Raw genomic sequence first — 20,717 nt, 5'->3', positions numbered from 1 at the left:
AAAAAAAAAAAAAAAACCCCAAAAAAACAGACCCAAAAAGTTAAAAGTAAGAAACCAAATCATATCACCAGAGAAAATTACCTTCATTAAAGGAAAACAGGAAGGAAAGACGGAAGAGAAGAGAAAACCACAAAACAACCAGAAAACAAATAACAAAATGGCAGAACTAAGTCCTTACTATCAATAACAACACTGAATGTGAATAGACTAAACTCTCCAATTAAAAGACATAAAGTGGCTGGATGGATAAAAAAAAAATTATACCCAATCATCTGTTACCTACAAAAAACACACTTCACTTATAAAGACACACTGAAAATAAAGGGATTAAAAATAAAGGGATTTCATGTTAGTGGAAGCAAAAAGGAACAGGAGTAGCTATGCTTATATCAGATAAAATAGATTTCATAAGAAGAAAAAATTATAAGAGATGAAGATCATGACATAATGATAAAGGGGTTAGTTCAGTAAGAGGATTTGTTCAGTATTGGGTACACCCAATACTGGAGTACCCAATATATATAAAGCAAATACTATTAGAGCTAAATAGAGAGATAGACCTCAGTACAGTAATAGCTGGAGACTTCAGCAACCCACTATTACCATTAGACACATCTTCCGGAGAGAAAATCAACAAAGAAACATTGGATTTAATCTGCACAATAGACCAAATGTGCCTAATAGTTATTTACAGGACATTTCAGCCAGCAGCTGCAGAATACACATTCTTTAGCACATGGATCATTCTCAAAGATAGATCATGTGTTAGGTTACAAAACAAGTCTTAAAACATTCAAAAAAACTGAAATAATGTCAGATGTCTTCTCTGACCATAATGGAATCAAACTAGAAATCATTAATGAGGAATTTTGGAAACTATGCAAATACATGGAAATTAATATGCTCCTGAATGACCAGTGGGTGAATAAAGAAATTAAGAAGAAATTGAAAAATTTTGCCAATGATAATGGAAACACAACATACTAAAACCTATGGGATACAGCAAAAGCAGTACTAAGAGGGAAATGTATAGCTGTAAGTATCTACATCAAAAAGAAGAAAAACTTAAACAATCTAATGATGCACCTTAAAGAACACAAAAGAGGAAACCCAAAATTAATAGAAGAAAAGAAATAATAAAGATCAGAGGAGAAATGAATGAAATTGAAGAAAAATTAAAAATCAATAAAACAAAAGGTTGGTTTTTTGAAAAGTTAAATAAAAGTGACAAACCTTTAGCCAGACTAAGAAAAAAAGAGAGAAGATCCAAATAAATAAAATCAGATGAAAAAGGAGGCATTACAGCTGATACCACAGAAGTTCAAAGAATCATTAGTGGCTACTGTGAACAACTATATAAATCAGGAAATCTAGAAGAAATGGACAAATTTCAAGATACATATAACCTATCAAGACTGAATCATGAAGAAATCCAAAACAAGCAACAAGATCAAAGCCATAATAAAAAGTAACTCAGTAATGAAAAACCTGGGACCTAAATGGCTTCACTGCTGAATTCTACCATACATTTAAAGAATAATTAATACCAATCTTACTCAAACTATTCTGAAAAATAGAGGAGGAAGAAATACTTCCAAACTCATTCTACAAGGCAAGTATTACCCTGAAACCAAAACCAGACAAAGACATATCAAAAACAAAACAAAAACACTACAGGCCATATCTTTGATGAATATTGATGCAAAAATTCCTCAACAAAATACTAGCAAACTAAATTCAACAATATATTAAAAAGATCATCCATCATGATCCAGTGGGATTTATCCCTGGGATGCAAGGATGATTCAATATGTGCAAATCAATAGGATACATCATGTTAGCAGAATGAAGGATAAAAACCATATAATCATTTCAGTTGATGCTGAAAAAGCATTTGATAAAATCCAACATCTCTTCATGATAAAAACGCTTTAAAAATGCGTATACAAGTAACATACCTCAGCATAATAAAAGACATACGGCAGACCCACAGCTAATATCATACTGAATGAGGAAAAACTGAAAACTTTTCCTCTAAGATTTGGAACATGACAAGGATGCCCCATATTATGACTGTTATTCAACATAGTGCTGGAGGTCCTAGTTAGAGCAAGCAAATAAGAGAGAAATAAGGGACATTTAAATTGGAAAGGAAGAAGTCATATTATCCTTGTTTGCAGTTGATAGTTATATTTGGAAAAACCTAAAGACTCCACCAAAAAACTACTAGAACTGATAAACAAATTTAGTAAAATTGCGGGATACAAAATCAACATATAAAAATCAGTAGCAAGCCGGGCATAGTGACTCATGTTTATAATCCCAGCACTTTGGGAGGCCGAGGCGGGTGGATCACCTGAGGTCAGGAGTTTGAGACAAGCCTGGCCAACATGGTGAAACCCTGTCTCTACTAAAAATACAAAAATTACCTGGGTGTGATGGTGTGCGCCTGTAATTTCAGCTACTTGGGAGGCTGAGACAGGAGAATCACTTGAACCTGGGAGGCAGAGATTGCAATGAGCCAAGATCACGCCATTGCACTCCAGCCTGGGCAACTGTTTCCAAAAAAAAAAAAAAAAAAATCAGTAGTAATTGTATATGCAAACAGTGAACAATCTAAAAAAGAAATTTAAAAAGTAATCCCATTTACAATAGCCGCAAACAAAATTAAATGCCAAGGAATTAACCAAAGAAGTGAAAGATCCCTATAATGAAAACTATAAAACACCGATGAAAAAAATTTTAGAAGACACCAAAAAATGGGCCAGGCGTGGTGGCTCACGCCTGTAAACCAAGCACTTTGGAGGCCAAGGTGGGCGGATCACCTGAGGTCGGGAGTTCAAGACACCAAAAAATGGAGATATTCCGTGTTCATGGATTAGAAAAATGAATATTGTTAAAATATTCATAATACTCTAATCTACAGACTAAGTGTTATCCCTATCAAAATGCCAATGACATTCTTCACAGAAATAGAAAAAACAACTCTAAAATTGTTTTTTGTTATATGAAACCACAAAAGACCTTGAATAGCCAAAGCTATCCTAAGCAAAAAGAACAAAACTGGAGGTATCATATTACCTGACTTCACATTATACAACAGAGCTATAGTAACTAAAATAGCATGATACTGTCATAAAACAGACACATAGACCAATGGAACAGAATAGAAAACCCAGAAGAAAATCCACACATCTACATCAAACTCATTTTTGACAGAGGTGCCAAGAACATACACTAAGGAAAAGATACTTTCTTCAATAAATGGGTGCTGGGAAACTGGATATCCATATGCAGAAGAAATGAAACTAGACCCCTATCTCTAGCCATGTACAAAAATCAGATAAAAATGGATTAAAGACTTAAATCCAAGACCTGAAACTATGAAACTACTACAAGAAAACATTGGGGAAGCTCTCTAGGACACTGGACTGGGCAAAGATTTCTTGTAATAACCCACAAGCACAGGCAACTAAAGCAAAGATGGATAAATGGGATCACATCAAGTTAAAAAGCTTCTGCACAGCAAAGGAAATAATCAACAAAGTGAAGAGACAACTCACAGAATGGGAGAAAATATTAGCAGTCTACCCATTTGACAAGGGATTAATAACCAGAATACATAAGGAGCTTAAACAATTCTATAGGCAAAAAATCTAATAATCTGATTTTAAAATGGGCAAAAGATCTGAATAGACATTTCTCAAAAGACATACAAATGGCAAATGAGTGTATGAAAAGGTACTCTATCATTTATCATCAAAGAAGTGCAAATCAAAACCACAATGACATGTCTCACCTCAGTAAAAATGACTTATATCCAAAAGAAAGGCAATAATAAATGCTGATGAGGATGTGGAGAAAAGGAGACCCTCGTACACTGTTGCTGGCAACATAAATTAGTACAACCACAATGGAGAACAGTTTGAAAGTTCCTCAGAAAGCTAAACATAGAGCTACCATATGAGTCAGCAATCCCACTGCTAGGCATATACCCAAAAGAAAGGAAATCAATATATCAAAGAGAGGTCTGCACTTGCATGTTTGTTGCAGCGGTGTTGACAATAGCCAAGATTTGGTAGCATCCTAAGTGTCCCATAGCAGATGAATGGATAAAGAAAATGTGGTACTTAAACACAGTAGAATATTATTCAGCAATAAAAAAGAATGCTATCAGCTGAGTGTGGTGGCTCACACCTGTAGTCCCAGCACTTTGGGAAGTTGAAGCAGGCAGATTGCTTGAGCTCAGGTGTTCACAACCAGCCTGAGCAACATGGCAAAACTCCATCTCTACAAAAATTACAAAAAATTAGCCAGTTGGTGGTGGCATGCACCTGTAGTTTCAGCTACTGGGGAGGCTGAGGCAGGAGAATTGCTCGATCCTGGGAGGTTAAGGCTGCAGTGAGCCATGATCATATCAGTGTCCTCCAGCCTCTGGGTGACAGAGCAAAACCCTCTCTCAAAAAAAAAAGAAAAAAGATTCTGTCATTTGTAACAACATGGATGGAACTGGAGGTAATTATGCTAGGTGAAATAAGACAGGCACAGAAAGGCACACATTGTTGCATGTTCTCACTTATTTGTGAGATCTAAAAATCAAAACAATTGAGCTCATGGAGATAAAGTAGAAGGATGGTTACCAGAGGCTGGGAAAAGTAGTGGGAGGATGTGGGGGAGGTGGGATGGTTAATGGGTACAAAAAAATAGTAATGAAAATGACCTAGTATTTGATAGCACAACAGGATGACTATAGTCAATAATTTAATTGTACATTTTAAAATCACTGAAAGAGCATAATTGGATTGTTTATAACACAAAGGATAGATACTTGAGGTAACGAATATCCCATTTTTCATGATGTGATTATTATGCATTGCACGCCTATATAAAAACATCTCATGTACCCCATAAATATATACACCTACTATGTACCCACAAAAATTAAAATTAAAAATTAAAAAAGATTGAATACCAAGAGAAGAGTAAGATAACTTGAGAAGTCAGGTCAGGAACCATGTTTTGCTAATTTCTGAGCCTCCCTTATGAAGCCTGATACCTGTAAAATAATAAATAAACGTTCATTGATTGAAAACATCCTTGAATAAACAGGTGACGAAAGAGGAGCCAATGTAGGAATTAGCAAAGTAATGGGAAAAAACTAGCAAGTTATTATCAATGTCAGTGTAGCACTGAGTTTCAAAAAGTGAATGCTCAACAATGTGGAAAACTATAGAAGATAGTAGTACTAACAAACATGGAAAGACAATTTGGGGGAAATACAAACTATGCAGAAAGAATAAAACTGAAAAATTAGTAGTATTATAGAAATAATAAGATATTGCAACCTATGAAATAACAACTAGATACTACAAAAACAAATTCAAAGAACAGAAAAAAACTAATACTAAAAATGTGATGGCAGAAAATTTGAAAACTCAGTAGAATTATTGGAAAATAGAGCAAAAAGACAAAGATGAAAAATAGGAGGAAAAATACATCAAAAATTACAAGTCCTCAAATTCCAGTGTTTAATAGGGGTTCTATAAATAGAAAACAGAGGTGAGAAATTTACCAATTAAATAATTGAAGAAAATTTTCTAGAATAAAAATGTGAATTTCTAAAGTGAAAGAATTCTGACTAGGTGGGATGGCTCATGCCAGTAATTCCAACACTTTGAGAGGTCAAAGCAGGAGGATTGCTTGAGCCCAGGAGTTTGAGACCAGCCTGGGCAACAAAATAAGATCCCATCTCTACAAATAAAAAAATTAGTTGGGCATAGTGGTGTGTACCTGTAGTCCCAGCTACTCAGGAGGCTGAGGCCAAGGCCAGAGGATTGATTAAGGCCAGAGGATTGCTTGAGCCAAGGAGTTTGAGGCTGCAACGAGCTACAATGGCACCATTGCACTCCAGCCTGGGAGACAAAGACCTTGTCTTAAAAACAACAACAAAACAGTGAGAGGATTCCACTAAATGCCAAGAAAGGGAAAAGAAAAATCTTTTCAATAAGTGATGCTGGATCAACTGGGAATCAAATTTCCAGTTGAAACTTGACTTCTACCTGATACCATTCAGAAAAATCAGTTGCAGATGGATTGCAGATATAAATGTGAAAAGTGGAAGAGTAAAACCTAAAAGATAAGAGAACACCTTCATGTCCTTGAGGTAGAGAAAATTTTCTTTAGTAGGAACAGACCAACAAATTGGACTGCCTTAAAAATTTTTAAGTTACTATTTATCGGCCAGGTGCCATGGCTCACGCCTAATCCTAACACTTTGGGGGGCTGAGGCAGAAGGATCACCTGAGGTCAAGAGTTCAGAACCAGCCGGGACAACATGATGAAACCCCATCTCTACTGAAAATACATAAATTAGCCAGGCATGGTGGTGTGCACCTGTAATCCCAGCTACTCAGGAGGCTGAGGTAGGAGAATGGCTTGAACTCTGGAGGCGGAGGTTGCAGTGAGCTGAGATTGCACCACTGCACTCCAGCCTGGGCAACAGAGTGAGACTGCATCTCAAAAAAAAAAAGAAAGGAAGAAAAATTGGTTCCTTAGACTTAATAGCCCCCTCAGTACAGGTCTCATTTTATAAGCTCAGTGCTTAACCCATACAATCATTTGTTTCATAATTATTTATAAAAGATAAATTTTCTATCTTATCTTCACTTGTCACCATTTCTCTTATTAGTCCTTAGGAAAAAATTCAGACTATAATATTAAAGAATCATTTATATTGACTAGGTCTACATTATTGTTACTAGAGATAAGTGGTTTCATAAATGTTCGTTGATTGAAAACATCCTTGAATAAACAGGTGACGAAAGAGGTGCCAGTGTAGGAATTAGCAAAGTAATGGGAAAAAATAAAGTATATTTACTTATTGTTACTAGAGATAAGTGGTTTCATACACATCTCTTTCTGTGAAAAGACTAAAATGTTCTAACCAGTGAACATATAAGGGCATTTTGATGTAATTTGATTTTTAAACTAAAGAAAGGATTTTTTTAAAAAGATGCTGCCTGGGAGTTAACGAGAAACAGCTGAAGAAGCCAGTTTGTGAACTCCGCACCTGGTTTATCTGGTTAAATTATTTGTGCCCTTAATGTTTTGTTCCTTGATGCTGTCTTTTACTGTACTATTTGACTGGTGAATATTGACATTTCTTATAGATTAATCTTAAATTTTCTCTTATTATTTTATATGATCTCTGTAGGCAGTCTCAGGTTACATCCTTGACTTCAAATATTATCTATATTCCATGACTCACAATTTTTTTTTTTTTTTTTTGAGACACAGTCTTACTCTGTCACCTAGGCTGGAATGTAGTGGCATGATCACAGCTCACTGTAGCCTCTGTCTCCCTGGGCTCAGGTGATCCTCCTACCTCCGCCTCCCAAGTAGCTGGGACTACAGGCTCATGCCACCATGCTTGGCTAATTTTTGTATTTTTTGTAGAGACAGGGTCTCACTGTGTTGCCCAGACTGGTCTTGAACTCTTGGGCTCAAGCAACATACCCACCTTGGCCTCCCAAGGTGCTGGGAGTATAGGCATGAGCCACCATGCCCAGCCTCACAGATGTATTTCTTCAGCCCATTTCTTTTGAGCTTTAGACTCTATATCCAACTATTGAACATCATAAAGACATCCCAAGATCAATATACCAAATGTGATTTTATGATCTTCTTCCCCAACCTTAACTTATCCTCCTGTATTCACAATATAACACCACCATCTAGCCACTGAATCATGATGGAAACCTTGTAGTTACTCCTAACACCTTTGCCTTTTATTGCAAGATGTGTTAATTTTACTTCTGAAATATATTTCATAAGTTTCTACTTCTCCCTATTAAATCAAACCACTATAATCTCTCACATAAATTGTTTAGTACCCATCTAACTGATCTTTCTATTTCCACTATTAATTCCCTCTATTCCATTCTTCACACCATCATCCAAAGTGACTTTTCTATAACTGCAGATATTATATCACTTCTTGTTTAAAATCCTTCAGTGGCCCCTATTACTGCTGGGATTGAGTCCAAATTTCTGTGGCATACAAAACTTTACATGATCTATCTGGCTTTTGCCTAAAATTTTCACATGATATTTCCTCTCCTTGAGAAAATATCCTCCTTTCCTATCCCCTGTTTCTGTCCTCCCTCCCTTATTATAGTTGTATTTCATTACTAAAGTAATTTATGACATAATGCTTTTTTTTTTTTTTGAACAAAAAGTACATAGTATTCCACTCCCCGCCAGGCTAACTCCTATTTATTCTTCAGGTGTCAGCTTAAATGTCACTTTCTCAGAGAAGCCTTCTTTGACTCTTCTTCCTTTCCACAAAAAAATGTATACATGTGATTATGTGCTTAAGGTCTCTCTCCCCAACTATAAGCTCCATATCTGCTTTGTTTACCACTACATATACAGAATTTGACACAGATTCTGTACCTATCAGGCTCTCTATAAATATTGACTGAATAAATGAAAATGTCTTAGAAAATTCTCCATGGGGTCTCTTGCCAGTTCATGCTCTTCTCAAATGACTTTCATTGCCTCAGCAGTCACACCAACTCCTTGTAGTTTGTTACCTTGATGCCCCAAATATTGACTCACTTCCTTTTTTGCTTCTGTCACCCATTTAGCAGCTCAGTTTCTCACCTTGTAGATTTCATTGCAGACCATCAAACATTTGTACAATTTACCTTCCTTTCTCTTTTATCAAATAAACAAGCCCTTTGCAGTTTCAGGTGAAGTTGTACTGTTAGTAACTCTCAAAGTTTTGCCTTGTCCTAGCCCTATCCCAGCAGTTTTCTATAGATGCACACTAGGTATGTATAAACTGTGCCTTATTTCTTCTACTGCTACTACCACTATCATTACCTGGGTGCTAAGCATTCTTTACTTTTTTCCATACCCCTTGAAATCTTCAGAGGAGAGGGTGTCAGTCCACATTTCCAGTCAGTTTAAGGCCAACAACCCAAAAAACTAAATTCTATTTCTGCTTTTTCATATCCTAACTTAACCACCCAAGGGTCAGAATTGGTATTCAAACCATCTCTGCCCTCTGCTGCAGGAGCACCATTGCTGTTCATTCCTCCCACAATCTTTAGCTCCAAAGTACTCAACAACCCAGTCCTTGGTTTAATCTAGTTTATTTCAGTTTCATCTCTGTGGAGCTCCTGAAGACCGGAATTGTTTCAACCTGAATTTTTCACATAAACCTCAAGATATTGTTCTGTATATTAATATCTGAGAATCACCGTACTGATCAGAACGCTAGTTATTCTCACTGTGGGGAAAATGCATTATTCTGACTAATCCCATATTCTATGTAGCAGAATAAGCCAAGAAAAGATGGGATTTGGCTGTCTTCAGACACACTATCAGTTACGGCTTCAGGGGGCCTGAAACCAACTGGTGAATCACACCAGTATGAGACTGAAGGCAAAGTATAGCCTCGTAGTAAAGAGACAGGCTTCTGAGAGAGACCAGTATATAGATCCTGGCTGATATACTTTACATCTAAGTTACCCTGTCTAAACTTTAGTTTATTTTAAAATTAGGGAATAATATGGCCTCATAGAGTTGTTATGAAGGTTCCTTGGAATTTATTCAATATATATTTATTGAGCACCTACTATGTGCCAGGCACTTTTCTATGTGTTGTGAATATACCTATAAATAAAAGCTTCTACCCTCAAGGAGCATACATTCTAATGGGTATATGTATAAAAAATGCTTAGCCTTTAGCATGTAGGAATCATGCTCAATAAATACTTGTTACTAACAAATATTTAAGGATAAGGAGTATATTTGTTTTGCTTTGCCACTTTTTGGCTATAAAAGAAGTATAGGACATAATATTTGCCTATGTGGAGCTTAAATCTAGATGGTCAGTGAGATATATTTGTGTTCATTCTATAAATATTAACTCAGTGCTATAATGAACCAGTTACTGTGAAGCACAAAAAGGAATCCCATTTTTAAAAATTTCAACTTAGTTGGGAATATATGAGAAATCACAATTATAGCGTAATATAAAGTGCAAGAGAAGTAATAATCAAGTGCTATGAAGAACACTTAAGGAAAGTAATAATAAAGTACTATGAAGAATGGTAATTAGCAAGTGAATATCAGGAGAATACAAATACAGGAAAATAGTGTTATTGCCATTATATGCCAAGTACATGAGCATAAGATGGGCATACTTTTGGCAGGTGGAAATGGAGTATATGGCTACTTCAGTTGAGTGGGTTAAAAAATGCTGCTGCCAAGTAAACTAGCAGTATATGAATCTCAGCAGTGTTATCCTCTCTGTACACTAATTTTATGGTTTCTGTTTCTCATTGCAGCCCTGACTCTGGAACTTAAGTAATATTGACAATGATAACTGTTGGGTTTTTTGGTCAAAGAACAGGCTAGAGGGAGGAAGGGGAAAAGTATGTCATAAGCCAATGTGGTTGACTTCTGGGAACACTTTCTGCCCGAAGCATATCATAAGTATAGGGGAAGACATGACTAAAAATAAAAGAGTCTGAGCATAGAGGGCCTTGAATGCCATGCCAAGGCATTTGGACTTAATTTAGTAAGAATGGGGCATGACTGAATACTTTTTTTTTTTTTTTTAACAAATCCTCCCTCATGTTTATTTGTACAAATAGCACAGGAGGATCCCAGCCCCAAGCAGATGGCAGCGCCGGGGGGTCGCACCAGTCCTTCTGTCCTCACGTTGGCAGACAGAGATATCTACTCTGAAGCCTTTGTAGGGGCCTGGGCACCTTTGGGAGCCTGAGCTGGAACTGAAGCTGGAGCTGCAGCCTGGGCCTTGTTTTGATCCTTGGACTTGGCCTTGACTTTTGGCCGGCAGAGCCTGAGCCCCTTGGCAATGCGTGCACGAGCACGCTTCCCAAGCTTGGGGTGGGCAATGTAAGCAAGTCGATCAAGCTTGCGGCTGACACCCCCCTTTGGGATCTTGGGCTTAACCTCCTTGGGCTTTACGAGAGCCTTGATGGCCTCGGCACGTGCACTCATGGCCTTGGCATTGTTGACCTGCATCTTCTTTAGGCCCTTCTTGTGCTTCTTGGCAAAGCGCATGTTCCTCAGGAACTTGGGGTCCACCCCCTTAAGATATTCTTATCTTTGTGATCGGGGTTTCTTGATACCATTTCTCTGCCATTTTCGGGACTGGTTGTGTGTTGTTTGGTTCTTGGACTTGGCCATGTCTGCACCTAACCTGCGGTTCCCCGACTGAATACTTTTGAGCAGCAAAGTGATATGGTCAGAACTGTGTTTATTTGGTGAGTTCTGGAAGCATTTAAAACAGAACTACCATGCCACCCAACAATCCCATTACTGAGTTTATACCCAGAGAAGAATAAATCATTCTACCTAAAAGATATAGGCACTCATATGTTCACAATAGCAAAGACATGGAATCAACCTAGGTACCCAACAGCAGTGGATTGGATAAAGAAAATGTGTACCTATACACCATGGAATACAATGCAGCTATTAAAAAAAAGACCAAAATAGTTTCCTTTGCAGCAACATGGATGCAGCTGAAGGCCATTATCCTAAGTAAATTAACTCAGAAACAGAAAACCAAATACCACAGGTTCTCACTTACAAATGGGAGCTAAGCATTGGTTACACATGGTCATAAAGTTGGGCACAGTGGACCCTGGGAACCACTAGAGAGGAGAGAAAAGGAGGGGACAAGATCTGAAAAAGTACCTATTGGGTACTATGCTCACTCTCTGGGTAATTAGATCATTTTTACCCCAAACCTCAACATCACACAATATACCCATGTAACAAACCTGTACATATATCCCTTGAATCTAAAATAAGAGTCGAAATTATTTTTTTAAAAACTTGATCAGGTATGGTGGGTTATGCCTGTAATCCCAAGACTTTGGGAAGCTGAGGTGGGAGGATCTCTTGAGCCCAGGAGTTCGAGACAAGTCTGGGCAACACAGCAAGACCCTGTCTCTACAAAAAATTAAAAAATAAATTAGTTGGACATAGTGGTACATGTCTTTAGTCCCAGCTACTTGGGTACCTAACGTGGTAGGATCACTTGAGCACAGGAGGTTAAGGCTGCAGTGAGCTATAATCACACCACTGCACTCCAGCCACTCCCAAAGTACTGGGACAGGCGTGAGCCACTGCACCCAACCAATAATGTATATTTCAAAATTACTAAAATAGATTTTTAATATTCTTAACATATCAAAAAAAAAAAAAGACAAACTGGTGAGGTGATGGGTATGTTAATTGGCTTGATCAAATCTTTGTATAATGTATACATAGATCAGTCCGGGCATAGTAGTCCACACCTGTAATCCTAACACTATGGGAGGCCAAGGTGGGCAGATCACTTGAGGCCAGGAGTTTGAGACCAGCCTGGCCAATATGACAAAACCCCATCTCTGCCAAAGATACAAAAATTAGCCAGGCATGGTGGCATATTCCTAAAATCCCAGCTACTTGGGAGGCTAACACACAAAAATCATTTGGACCCAGAAGCCAGAGGTTGCAGTGAGTTGAGCTGAGATCGTGCCACTGCACTCCAGACTGGTCAACAGAGTGAGACTCTATCTCAAAAAAAAAAGTATACATAGATTAAAACATTACATCATACCCCATATATACATATAATTATTGTCAGTTAAAAATTTTTAAAAAACAACTTGTTATAGCACTCTGTCTATAAGAGAGTGAAAGAAAACGATTCCGTTTTTGTTTCACAGACATTTCCAGAGTGCTTGTCACATTATCAGCCCTATGCTATAGGTGATTCAGCTTTGGATTCAACTGTGGGCAAGGAATTAACAGACTACTAGTAGAGAAGGGTGTGTAAATAACTATATGTTTTCATTGGTTTTGTCAAGGTGAGACCAGTACGAAAACGTTTTGAGTATAAATTTATAAAATCATATCATCTGTATGCAACTCTACCTATGCTTTAGGGGACAGTTTTCTAGTTCTCTAGAACTTTAAAAAAATAGAATTTTTTTTGGCCTGTAATCCCAGTACTTTGGGAGACTGAGGCGGGAGGATCACTTGATCCAGGGTTTGAGACCAGCCTGGGCAACATGGCAAAACTCTGTCTCTACAAAAAATGTTTTAAAAATAGCTGGGCTGGTGGCACTCTCCTGTGGTGCCAGCTACTTGGGAGACTGAGGTGGGAGGATTGATTGAGCCTGGGAGGTGGAGACTGGAGTGAACCATGATTACGCTACTGCACTCCAGCAGCCTGGTGACAGAGTGAGACTCTGTATCAAACAAACAAAAAGAAATTTTCATGTCCTAAGAATGTATTTTTTATTTTAAAATAATGTGTGCATATTAAGGCACATTTGAACTTCATAGAAAAGCAAAAAGAAGAAACAAAATGTCACTCTCCTAGACGAAAAAATGCACTATTTGCATGTTGTATATTTCTTCTAGACTTTTTTCCCCTACAATGGTATTTGTAGATCTTAGAAGAGGCTATAACTGAGACTTAAGTGAACATGCAACTAGCATTATTAGATCTTTTAATTTAGGCTTTTTGAAAAATTAATTTTATGTATTTATTTTTTAGGACTATACAGCTGACAAAGCCCATATTAAAGCAGAATGACCCATCTCTATTTGATTATGCTCACAAAGTACTCCTCCAGCTGAATGTGTAGCATGTGAACTCAAGGGATTTATTTCACTGTCCCCATTCTTCATAGGTGCCCCTGACCCCACAGCTGGGGCCAGCATTGATGATGAGAACTGTTGGCATTTGGATGAAGAACAGGTGAAAGAACAAGTGAAGCTTTTTCTCTCCCAGGGGGGTTACTGTGGCTCTGGAAAGCAACTCAACTCAATGTTTGCCAAGGTAAGATATGAAAAGATATTTTTCTTTTGTTGTTAACAAAAGAAGCTTAAGATAGACTGGGCACACCACACTTCAGGCTTCAAGCATTATACCTAGCTCACTTGACATAGCTGCACTGAATACTTGAAATCTAGTAGGAGAGGCTGACCAGACCTGAGCAGGTTGCATCCAGGGAGTCCTACCACCTCAGCCTAGTAGTCCTGTTCCTTTTACTTCACTCTCTAAATGAGTTAGCATTGCTGGGGCATTTTAGCAAAAAAACCACCTCTGCTTTTAATCCAGTGCTGCCTGATGAAGCTTGAAGACTAGAGTTTCAACATTGGTCCTGAAGATACTTAGTATTTTAAACTAGGGGCTCTTATAGCAGGCTGTTTTTCTTTTTTTTCTTTCTTTTCTTTTTTCTTTAATACTTTCAGTGAGATATAATTCATATACCATACAATTCACCCATTTAAAGTGTTAAAGTTCAGTGGTTTTTAGTATATTCATAGTTATACACAGCCATCACCACAGTCAGCTTTAGAATATTTTCATCACCTCAAAAAGAAACCCCATACCCTTACCTATCCCTCCCTTGTCTTCCATGTCTCCCTCCCCAAGCCCTAAGAAACCACTAGTCTACTTTCTGTCTCTATATATTTCCCTATTCTTGACTTTCATATGAATGCAATCATTCATATAGTATGTAGTCTTTTATGGTTGGCTTCCTTCACTCAGTGTAATGTTTTTAATTCATTGGTGTCATAGCATGAATCAGTACTTCATTCCTTTTTATGTCTGAATAATAAATGTGGATTTATTGTTCAAAATGTGGATACCCTATATTTTGTTTACCCATTCATCTATTGTGAAAATTTGGGTTGTTTCTACCTTTTGGCTATTATGAATAGTACTGCTACAAACATTCTTGTATAAGGTTCTATGTGGACATATATTTTTTTTCTTTCTTGGAGTAGAATTGATGGGTCATATGGTAACTCTATGCTTAATCATTTGAGGAACTGCCAGTCTGTTTTCCAAGGTGGCTGTATCATTTTACATTCCCACCAATAGTATATGATGTGTCAATTTCTTTACACCCTATCCAACACTTGTTGTTATCTGACTTTTTAATTCTAGCTATCCTAGTGGGTGTGAAGTGGTATCTTGTGATACCACTTGTGAACATCAGGCTTTCTTGATACATGCAGAGATCTTGCTTACAGAACAAGAGGCCTTTCTGGCTCTTTTGGATATGGTGTACTCAGATACTTCACCTTCACTTCCCCCTCCTCCTCTTCCTTCTCCTACTTTTTTGTGATGCACAATCACCAATTCCTCGCCACTTCTTATGTGTCAGGTTCGAGAAATGCTGCGGATGAGAGATTCTAATGGAGCAAGGATGCTGACGCTAATAACTGAGCAGTTCATGGCTGACCCACGACTCACATTCTGGAGGCAACAAGGAACAAACATGACAGACAAGTGCAGGCAGCTCTGGGATGAGCTAGGTAAGTTCTCATCTGTCAGAGAAGTGCTTTGTCCTACCATCTTGCCCTGTGGCAACAAGTGTTCATGAACCCTTGCCATCAATCATTACATGGATCTTGCTATCTCTGCTACCAGTTCAGCTGGTAACACTGAACTCACTTTTGTTGCTTCCACAGCATTGTGCTTTGCTATTGTCATCAAGCATTCTGTTCCAGATGTTACTACATGGAAACCTTTGCTGAGAGAAAACCTCTTTACTTCGCTTCTGTTGCATGGCACTAGCCTGACTCTCCAAATACTTATCAGCCTCACTGTTGTTGGTTTCCCAGAGTCTGCTCTTCTGTATCACTTTCAGCCAGACCTTTACGACATAGGGCAATTTCCAATACCTGGACTTTGACCGTCTATTCTTCTTTCTCTATATTCCCTTGAGAACTTTTTTTTTAATATCATAGCTTCAGAGCTTACTTATATGGTCATTTCAGCTTCATCTTCTTTCTACTTATCTGAGTTCTAGACCCACATGAGTAGATGTCCATTGACCATTCCCACTGAGAAATCAAAAATGAACTCAGACTTTCTCCTACAAAAAAAATGTTCTTCCGACTGGCATTGGCACCACCGATCCTTACCCTAACAAACTTATTTCTGAGCACTCGTTTTTCTTTCATTCCCCACATTCAGTCACTAACTTTATTTGATTTCTCAACTTTTAAAATGCAATGTAGTGTCCATTCCCCCTTAAAACTTTTAGATTAGATTAAAACTGTGACCTTCTAATGGCCTCTCTGTTCTAGGTTCTCCCTCATCAAGGCAGTCCTCTTTGGTCATCATTTCTCTTTAGCATTCCCTTGCTCCAAGACCAGTTTTGCCATGCTAATACTTCTCGCCCTGCTTTCAGAATCTTCCATACCCTGAACTTAGGTTCACATACCAGTAAGTTGTGGCTGGAACACTGGAAGCCCAGTTGGTCTGACTTTAAATCAAACATCCCTCTATAACATCTCCCTCAGTTCTGTCTTAAGTCCTTCTATTTTTTCGAAGTGCATATTCCTTAAGAATTTGTAGTTAGCCTTCTTCAGAGAGTCAGTTTCATCTGAGGCCTGAATATCTTAATTTCTGAACCAGTCACAGGATTGTGCTGTGGACTTGGGTTTTGCCTCTGGGACAAAGGTAGTTGAAAGGAAGTAAGTAGAACTGGTTCCCAGTGCTTTTAAAGCTCTTGTTATATACTTGGGTTCATTATGAAAAGCTCTTGCTTCTGACCTTTTCCTATCTTAACAAATTACTATTTCAACCTTCAAAGAAACCTTCAGCATTCTGCTAAGACAATGATTCTGAAACCTTTTAGACTCACCTGGAGTGCTTGTTTAAACAGATCACTGGGCCCTATCCTGCGTTTCTGATTCAGTAGGTTTGGAGTGGGACCTAAGAATTTGCATTTCTCACAAATTCCCAGGGGATGCTGGTGCTGCTGATCCAGCACTTTGAGAACCACTGCACTTAGAGACGGCTTATTAGGTTAGATACCAGAACACAGTGCATTCATGCTTCTCCTATTTTAAGGGCTGCCTTAGTTATTCTTAGGGCTCTTTACTGATCACAAGGCCTATGCATCTATGGAAAACCTAGGCAGGGTTTATAGGAACTACAAATGTAGAAAGAAATGGCTTACTACTTTCAGTTTCTGAACTAGAGAAAATGGGAGCAATCAGACATGAAGTTTCATCATCTCCCCACCTACAAATATGCTAATGCTTTCTATGTCTATTCCCGTATGGTTTGCCTTCTCCTCTGTTAAAATCCATAGAGTATCATGAAAGGCCAACCCTTACATGTTTGCTATGGGTTCCATTCTATCTCCTTTTCTCAAGAATGTTGCTCCTACAATTATTTCTTTGCTTGGGTATTATTAACTTTTTTCTCTCTACAAAATCATTCCCATCAGCATACAAATATGCTCTAATATCTTTTTTTTTTTTTTTTAGACAGAATCTCACTCTGTCATCCAGGGTGGAGTGCAGTGGCACAACCTTGGCTCACTGCAACCTCTGCCTCCTGGGTTCAAGCAATTCTTCTGCCTCAGCCCTCCGAGTAGCTAGGACTATAGGCATGTGCCCCCATGCCTGGCTAATATTTGTGTTTTTCGTAGAGACAGGGTTTCACCATGTTGGCCAGGCTGGTCTCAAACTTCTGACCTCAGGTGATCCACCCACCTTGGCCTCCCAAAGTGCTGGGATTACAGGCATGAGCCACCATACCTGGCCTGCTCAAATTTTTAAAAATACTCCTTTGATGCTCCAACTTTCTCTACCAACTATTACCCCGCTTCTCTTCTCCCCTTTGAAACAACATTTCTTTAAAAATAAATTATCTGTGGCCACCCTTTCCATTTGCTCTCCTCCATTCTTCCTTCAGCCCACTTCTGTTGGGTTTCCATTGCTCATTGCTGCTGGTCTCCTGAAGTAGCTCTTGTCGAAATCCCAAGTAACTTGCATACTACTAAATACAACAGTCACTTCTCTGTTCTCATCTTATGTCAAAACTCTTAGTAGTTTTCAGTAAAGTTGACCATACTCTTTTATTTTTCCTTCCTTTTGTAGTGACAGGGTCTTGCTCTGTGTCCAGGCTGGTCTTGAACTCCTAGCCTCAAGCAATTCTAGCTCCTCCTCCCAAAGTGCTGGAATTACAGGCACAAGCCACAAGCCCATACTCTTTTGGTTTCCATAACTGCATACCCATTTGGTTTCTCTACTGTGGTCCTGGTGACTTTCACTCAGTCTCCTTTGTAGACTTCTCTGCCTTTCCTCAACGCTTCTAAATATTGAATGCCTCCCAGCATCCACTTTCCTGTTTATATTCCTTACCTAAATGATTATATATTCACTAACATGGCTTTAAATACTATCCAGATGCAGGTAAATTACAAATGTATGTCTCTAGCCTTGATCTTTCTTCTGAGCTCCAGGCTGCGTCCAGCTGCCCGTTACTTCTAAGAAACATCTCAAACTTAATAAGGCCATCACAGAACTCTTAATTTTCCTGCCAAAGCCTTATCTTCCCCTTGTTGTCACCATCTCAATATACATCATCAAGATGTATTATCTTGTTGCTGGATGGCCAAGCGTGGTGGCTCCCGCTGGTAATTCTAGCACTTTTGGAGGCCCAGGCAGGTGGATCACCTGAGGTCAGGAGTTTGAGACAAGCTTGCCAACATGGTGAAATGCTGTCTCTACTGAAAATACAAAAAATTAACTGGACATGATGGCAGCTTCCTGTAATCCCAACTACTTAGGAGACTGAGGCAGGAGAATCGCCTGAACCTGCGAGGCAGAGGTTGCAGTGAGCTGAGATCGCACCACTGCACTCCAGCCTGGCAACAGAGCGAGATGCCATTGTTGCTCAAGAAGAGAATTTAAGAGTTATCCTTGATTTCCTATTTTCTGTCTTTTACATCCAAATCAAGACCTGTTGACCCTCAGAGTTAGAGGGCTGAATGAGATAAAATGCTTAATACCTTAATGCCTAGCTGATGAAAGAAATCAATGATAGCTATTATTTTATTATATTTCATATATAATAATTATGTAAAATTTTAATTTCCATAGTAGCTACGTTTGCTTAGAGTTTTTGACATTTTTTAATTTCTTTTTTTTTTTTTTTTGAAACAGAGTCTCACTCTGTTGCCCAGTGTGGAGTGCAGGAGTACAATCTCAGCCCACTGCAACCTCTGCCTCCTGGATTCACGCATTTCTCCTGCTTCAGCCTCAGAGTAGCTGGGACTACAGGCATGTACCACCATGCCTAGCTAATTTTTCTAGTTTTGTAGAGACAGGATTTCGCCATGTTGGCCAGGCTGGTCTCAACCTCCTGACTTCAAGTGATCCACCTGCCTCGGCCTCCCAAAATGCTGGAACCACAGGCATGAGCCACCACACCTAGCCCTAATTTCTTTTTATTGATTTACTTTGAGACAGGATCTCACACTGTCCACTAGAGTGGAATACAGTGGTGTGATCATAACTCACTGCAACTCAAACTCCTGGGATCAAGAAATACATGCACTTCAGCCTCCCGAGTAACTAGGATTACAGGTACAGGGTACCACACTCGCCAATTCTAATTTTTGGTAAAGATAGGGTCTCACTGTGTTGTGCAGGCTGATCTCAAACTCCTGGCCTTGTGATCCTCCTGCCTCAGCATCCCCAAGCACTGGTATTACAAGCATGAGACACTCTACCCAGCCAACGCTTTTTTTTTTTGAGACAGAGTTTCGCTCTTGTTACCCAGGCTGGAGTGCAATGGTGCGATCTCGGCTCACCGCAACCTCCGCCTCCTGGGTTCAAGCAATTCTCCTGCCTCAGCCTCCCAAGTAGCTGGGACTACAGGCACTCGCCACTATGCCCAGCTAATTTTTGTATTTTTAGTAGAGACGGGGTTTCACCATGTTGACCAGGATGGTCTCGATCTCTTGACCTCGTGATCCACTTTTTTTTTAAGTTGCAGGAAAATATGTTTCTGGGTACTGATAACAGTCCTGTGAGTGCTGTTTTATACAGGCAACTAGCAGGACTTTTTGTTCTGTCTCTTTCTCAGAGATGTAATTATCTTTGAGTGTTTTCGAAACAAATTTATAAGGACATAATTAATAAGACAGAAAACTCATGTTTAACTTACAGGTGAAAGTACTTGTGCTCACTTTCTAGGGATCCCCTTCTTTGTGTGTGTGTGTGTGTGTGTGTGTGTGTGTGTGTGTGTGTGAGAAAGAGCGAGAGAGAGATGGAGTCTCACTCTGTCGCCTAGGCTGGAGTACAATAGCGCAATCTTGGCTCACTGCAACCTTGCCTCCCAGACTCAACAAATTCTCTTGCCTCGGCCTCCTGAGTAACTGGAATTACAGGCACACGCTACAACGCCTGGCTAATTTTTTGTATTTTTAGTAGAGATGGAGTTTCACCGTGTTAAGCCAGGCTAGTCTCAAACTCCCGACCTCAAGTGGTCCACCCACCTCAGTCTCCTAGAGTGCTGGGATTACAGGCATAAGCCACTGTGCCTGGCCAGTATCCCCTTCTTAGTATCAAAATGCCTAGAAAATAGGAACTCCTCCATGACTAGAATTGGCACCCTGTTTTTTGTTGTTGTTGTTGTCGTTTTGCCTCTTAAGCCTTTCTCATCTCACCCAATCTCTTTTCCATTCCTATTATCCTGTTGATTTTACCATTCCTAAGGTCACCAATGTTCTTCTCATTGCCAGATTTAGTAGCTTCTTTTTTGGTCCTCTTTTTTACCTGTGAAGATTAAATATGAAAATCTGTTTCTCTTTTTTTTTTTTTTTGAGACGGAGTTTCGCTCTTGTTACCCAGGCTGG

The 20,717-nt window shown here is 38.9% G+C and overlaps 1 protein-coding gene and 1 pseudogene across 1 annotated transcript in view; one reads left to right on the top strand and one right to left on the bottom strand.

Annotated features, from left to right (window-relative positions):
• ZSWIM5 (zinc finger SWIM-type containing 5) overlaps positions 1-20,717 on the top strand; it is a 184,365-nt gene that overhangs the window by 125,773 nt on the left and 37,875 nt on the right. The window contains exons 3-4 of the mRNA XM_017540806.2: positions 13,731-13,879; positions 15,219-15,369. Coding sequence (XP_017396295.1) covers positions 13,731-13,879; positions 15,219-15,369 — 300 coding nt within the window. The remainder of the gene's footprint in view (positions 1-13,730; positions 13,880-15,218; positions 15,370-20,717) is intronic.
• LOC108312746 lies at positions 10,735-11,244 on the bottom strand (annotated as a pseudogene).

The sequence above is a fragment of the Cebus imitator genome, unplaced genomic scaffold (assembly GCF_001604975.1).
Source record: "Cebus imitator isolate Cc_AM_T3 unplaced genomic scaffold, Cebus_imitator-1.0 Scaffold129, whole genome shotgun sequence".
Classification (NCBI taxonomy): Eukaryota; Metazoa; Chordata; class Mammalia; order Primates; family Cebidae; genus Cebus; species Cebus imitator.
Note: the sequence above shows the minus strand (reverse complement) of the source record. Positions and strands in the feature narration are given on the sequence as shown.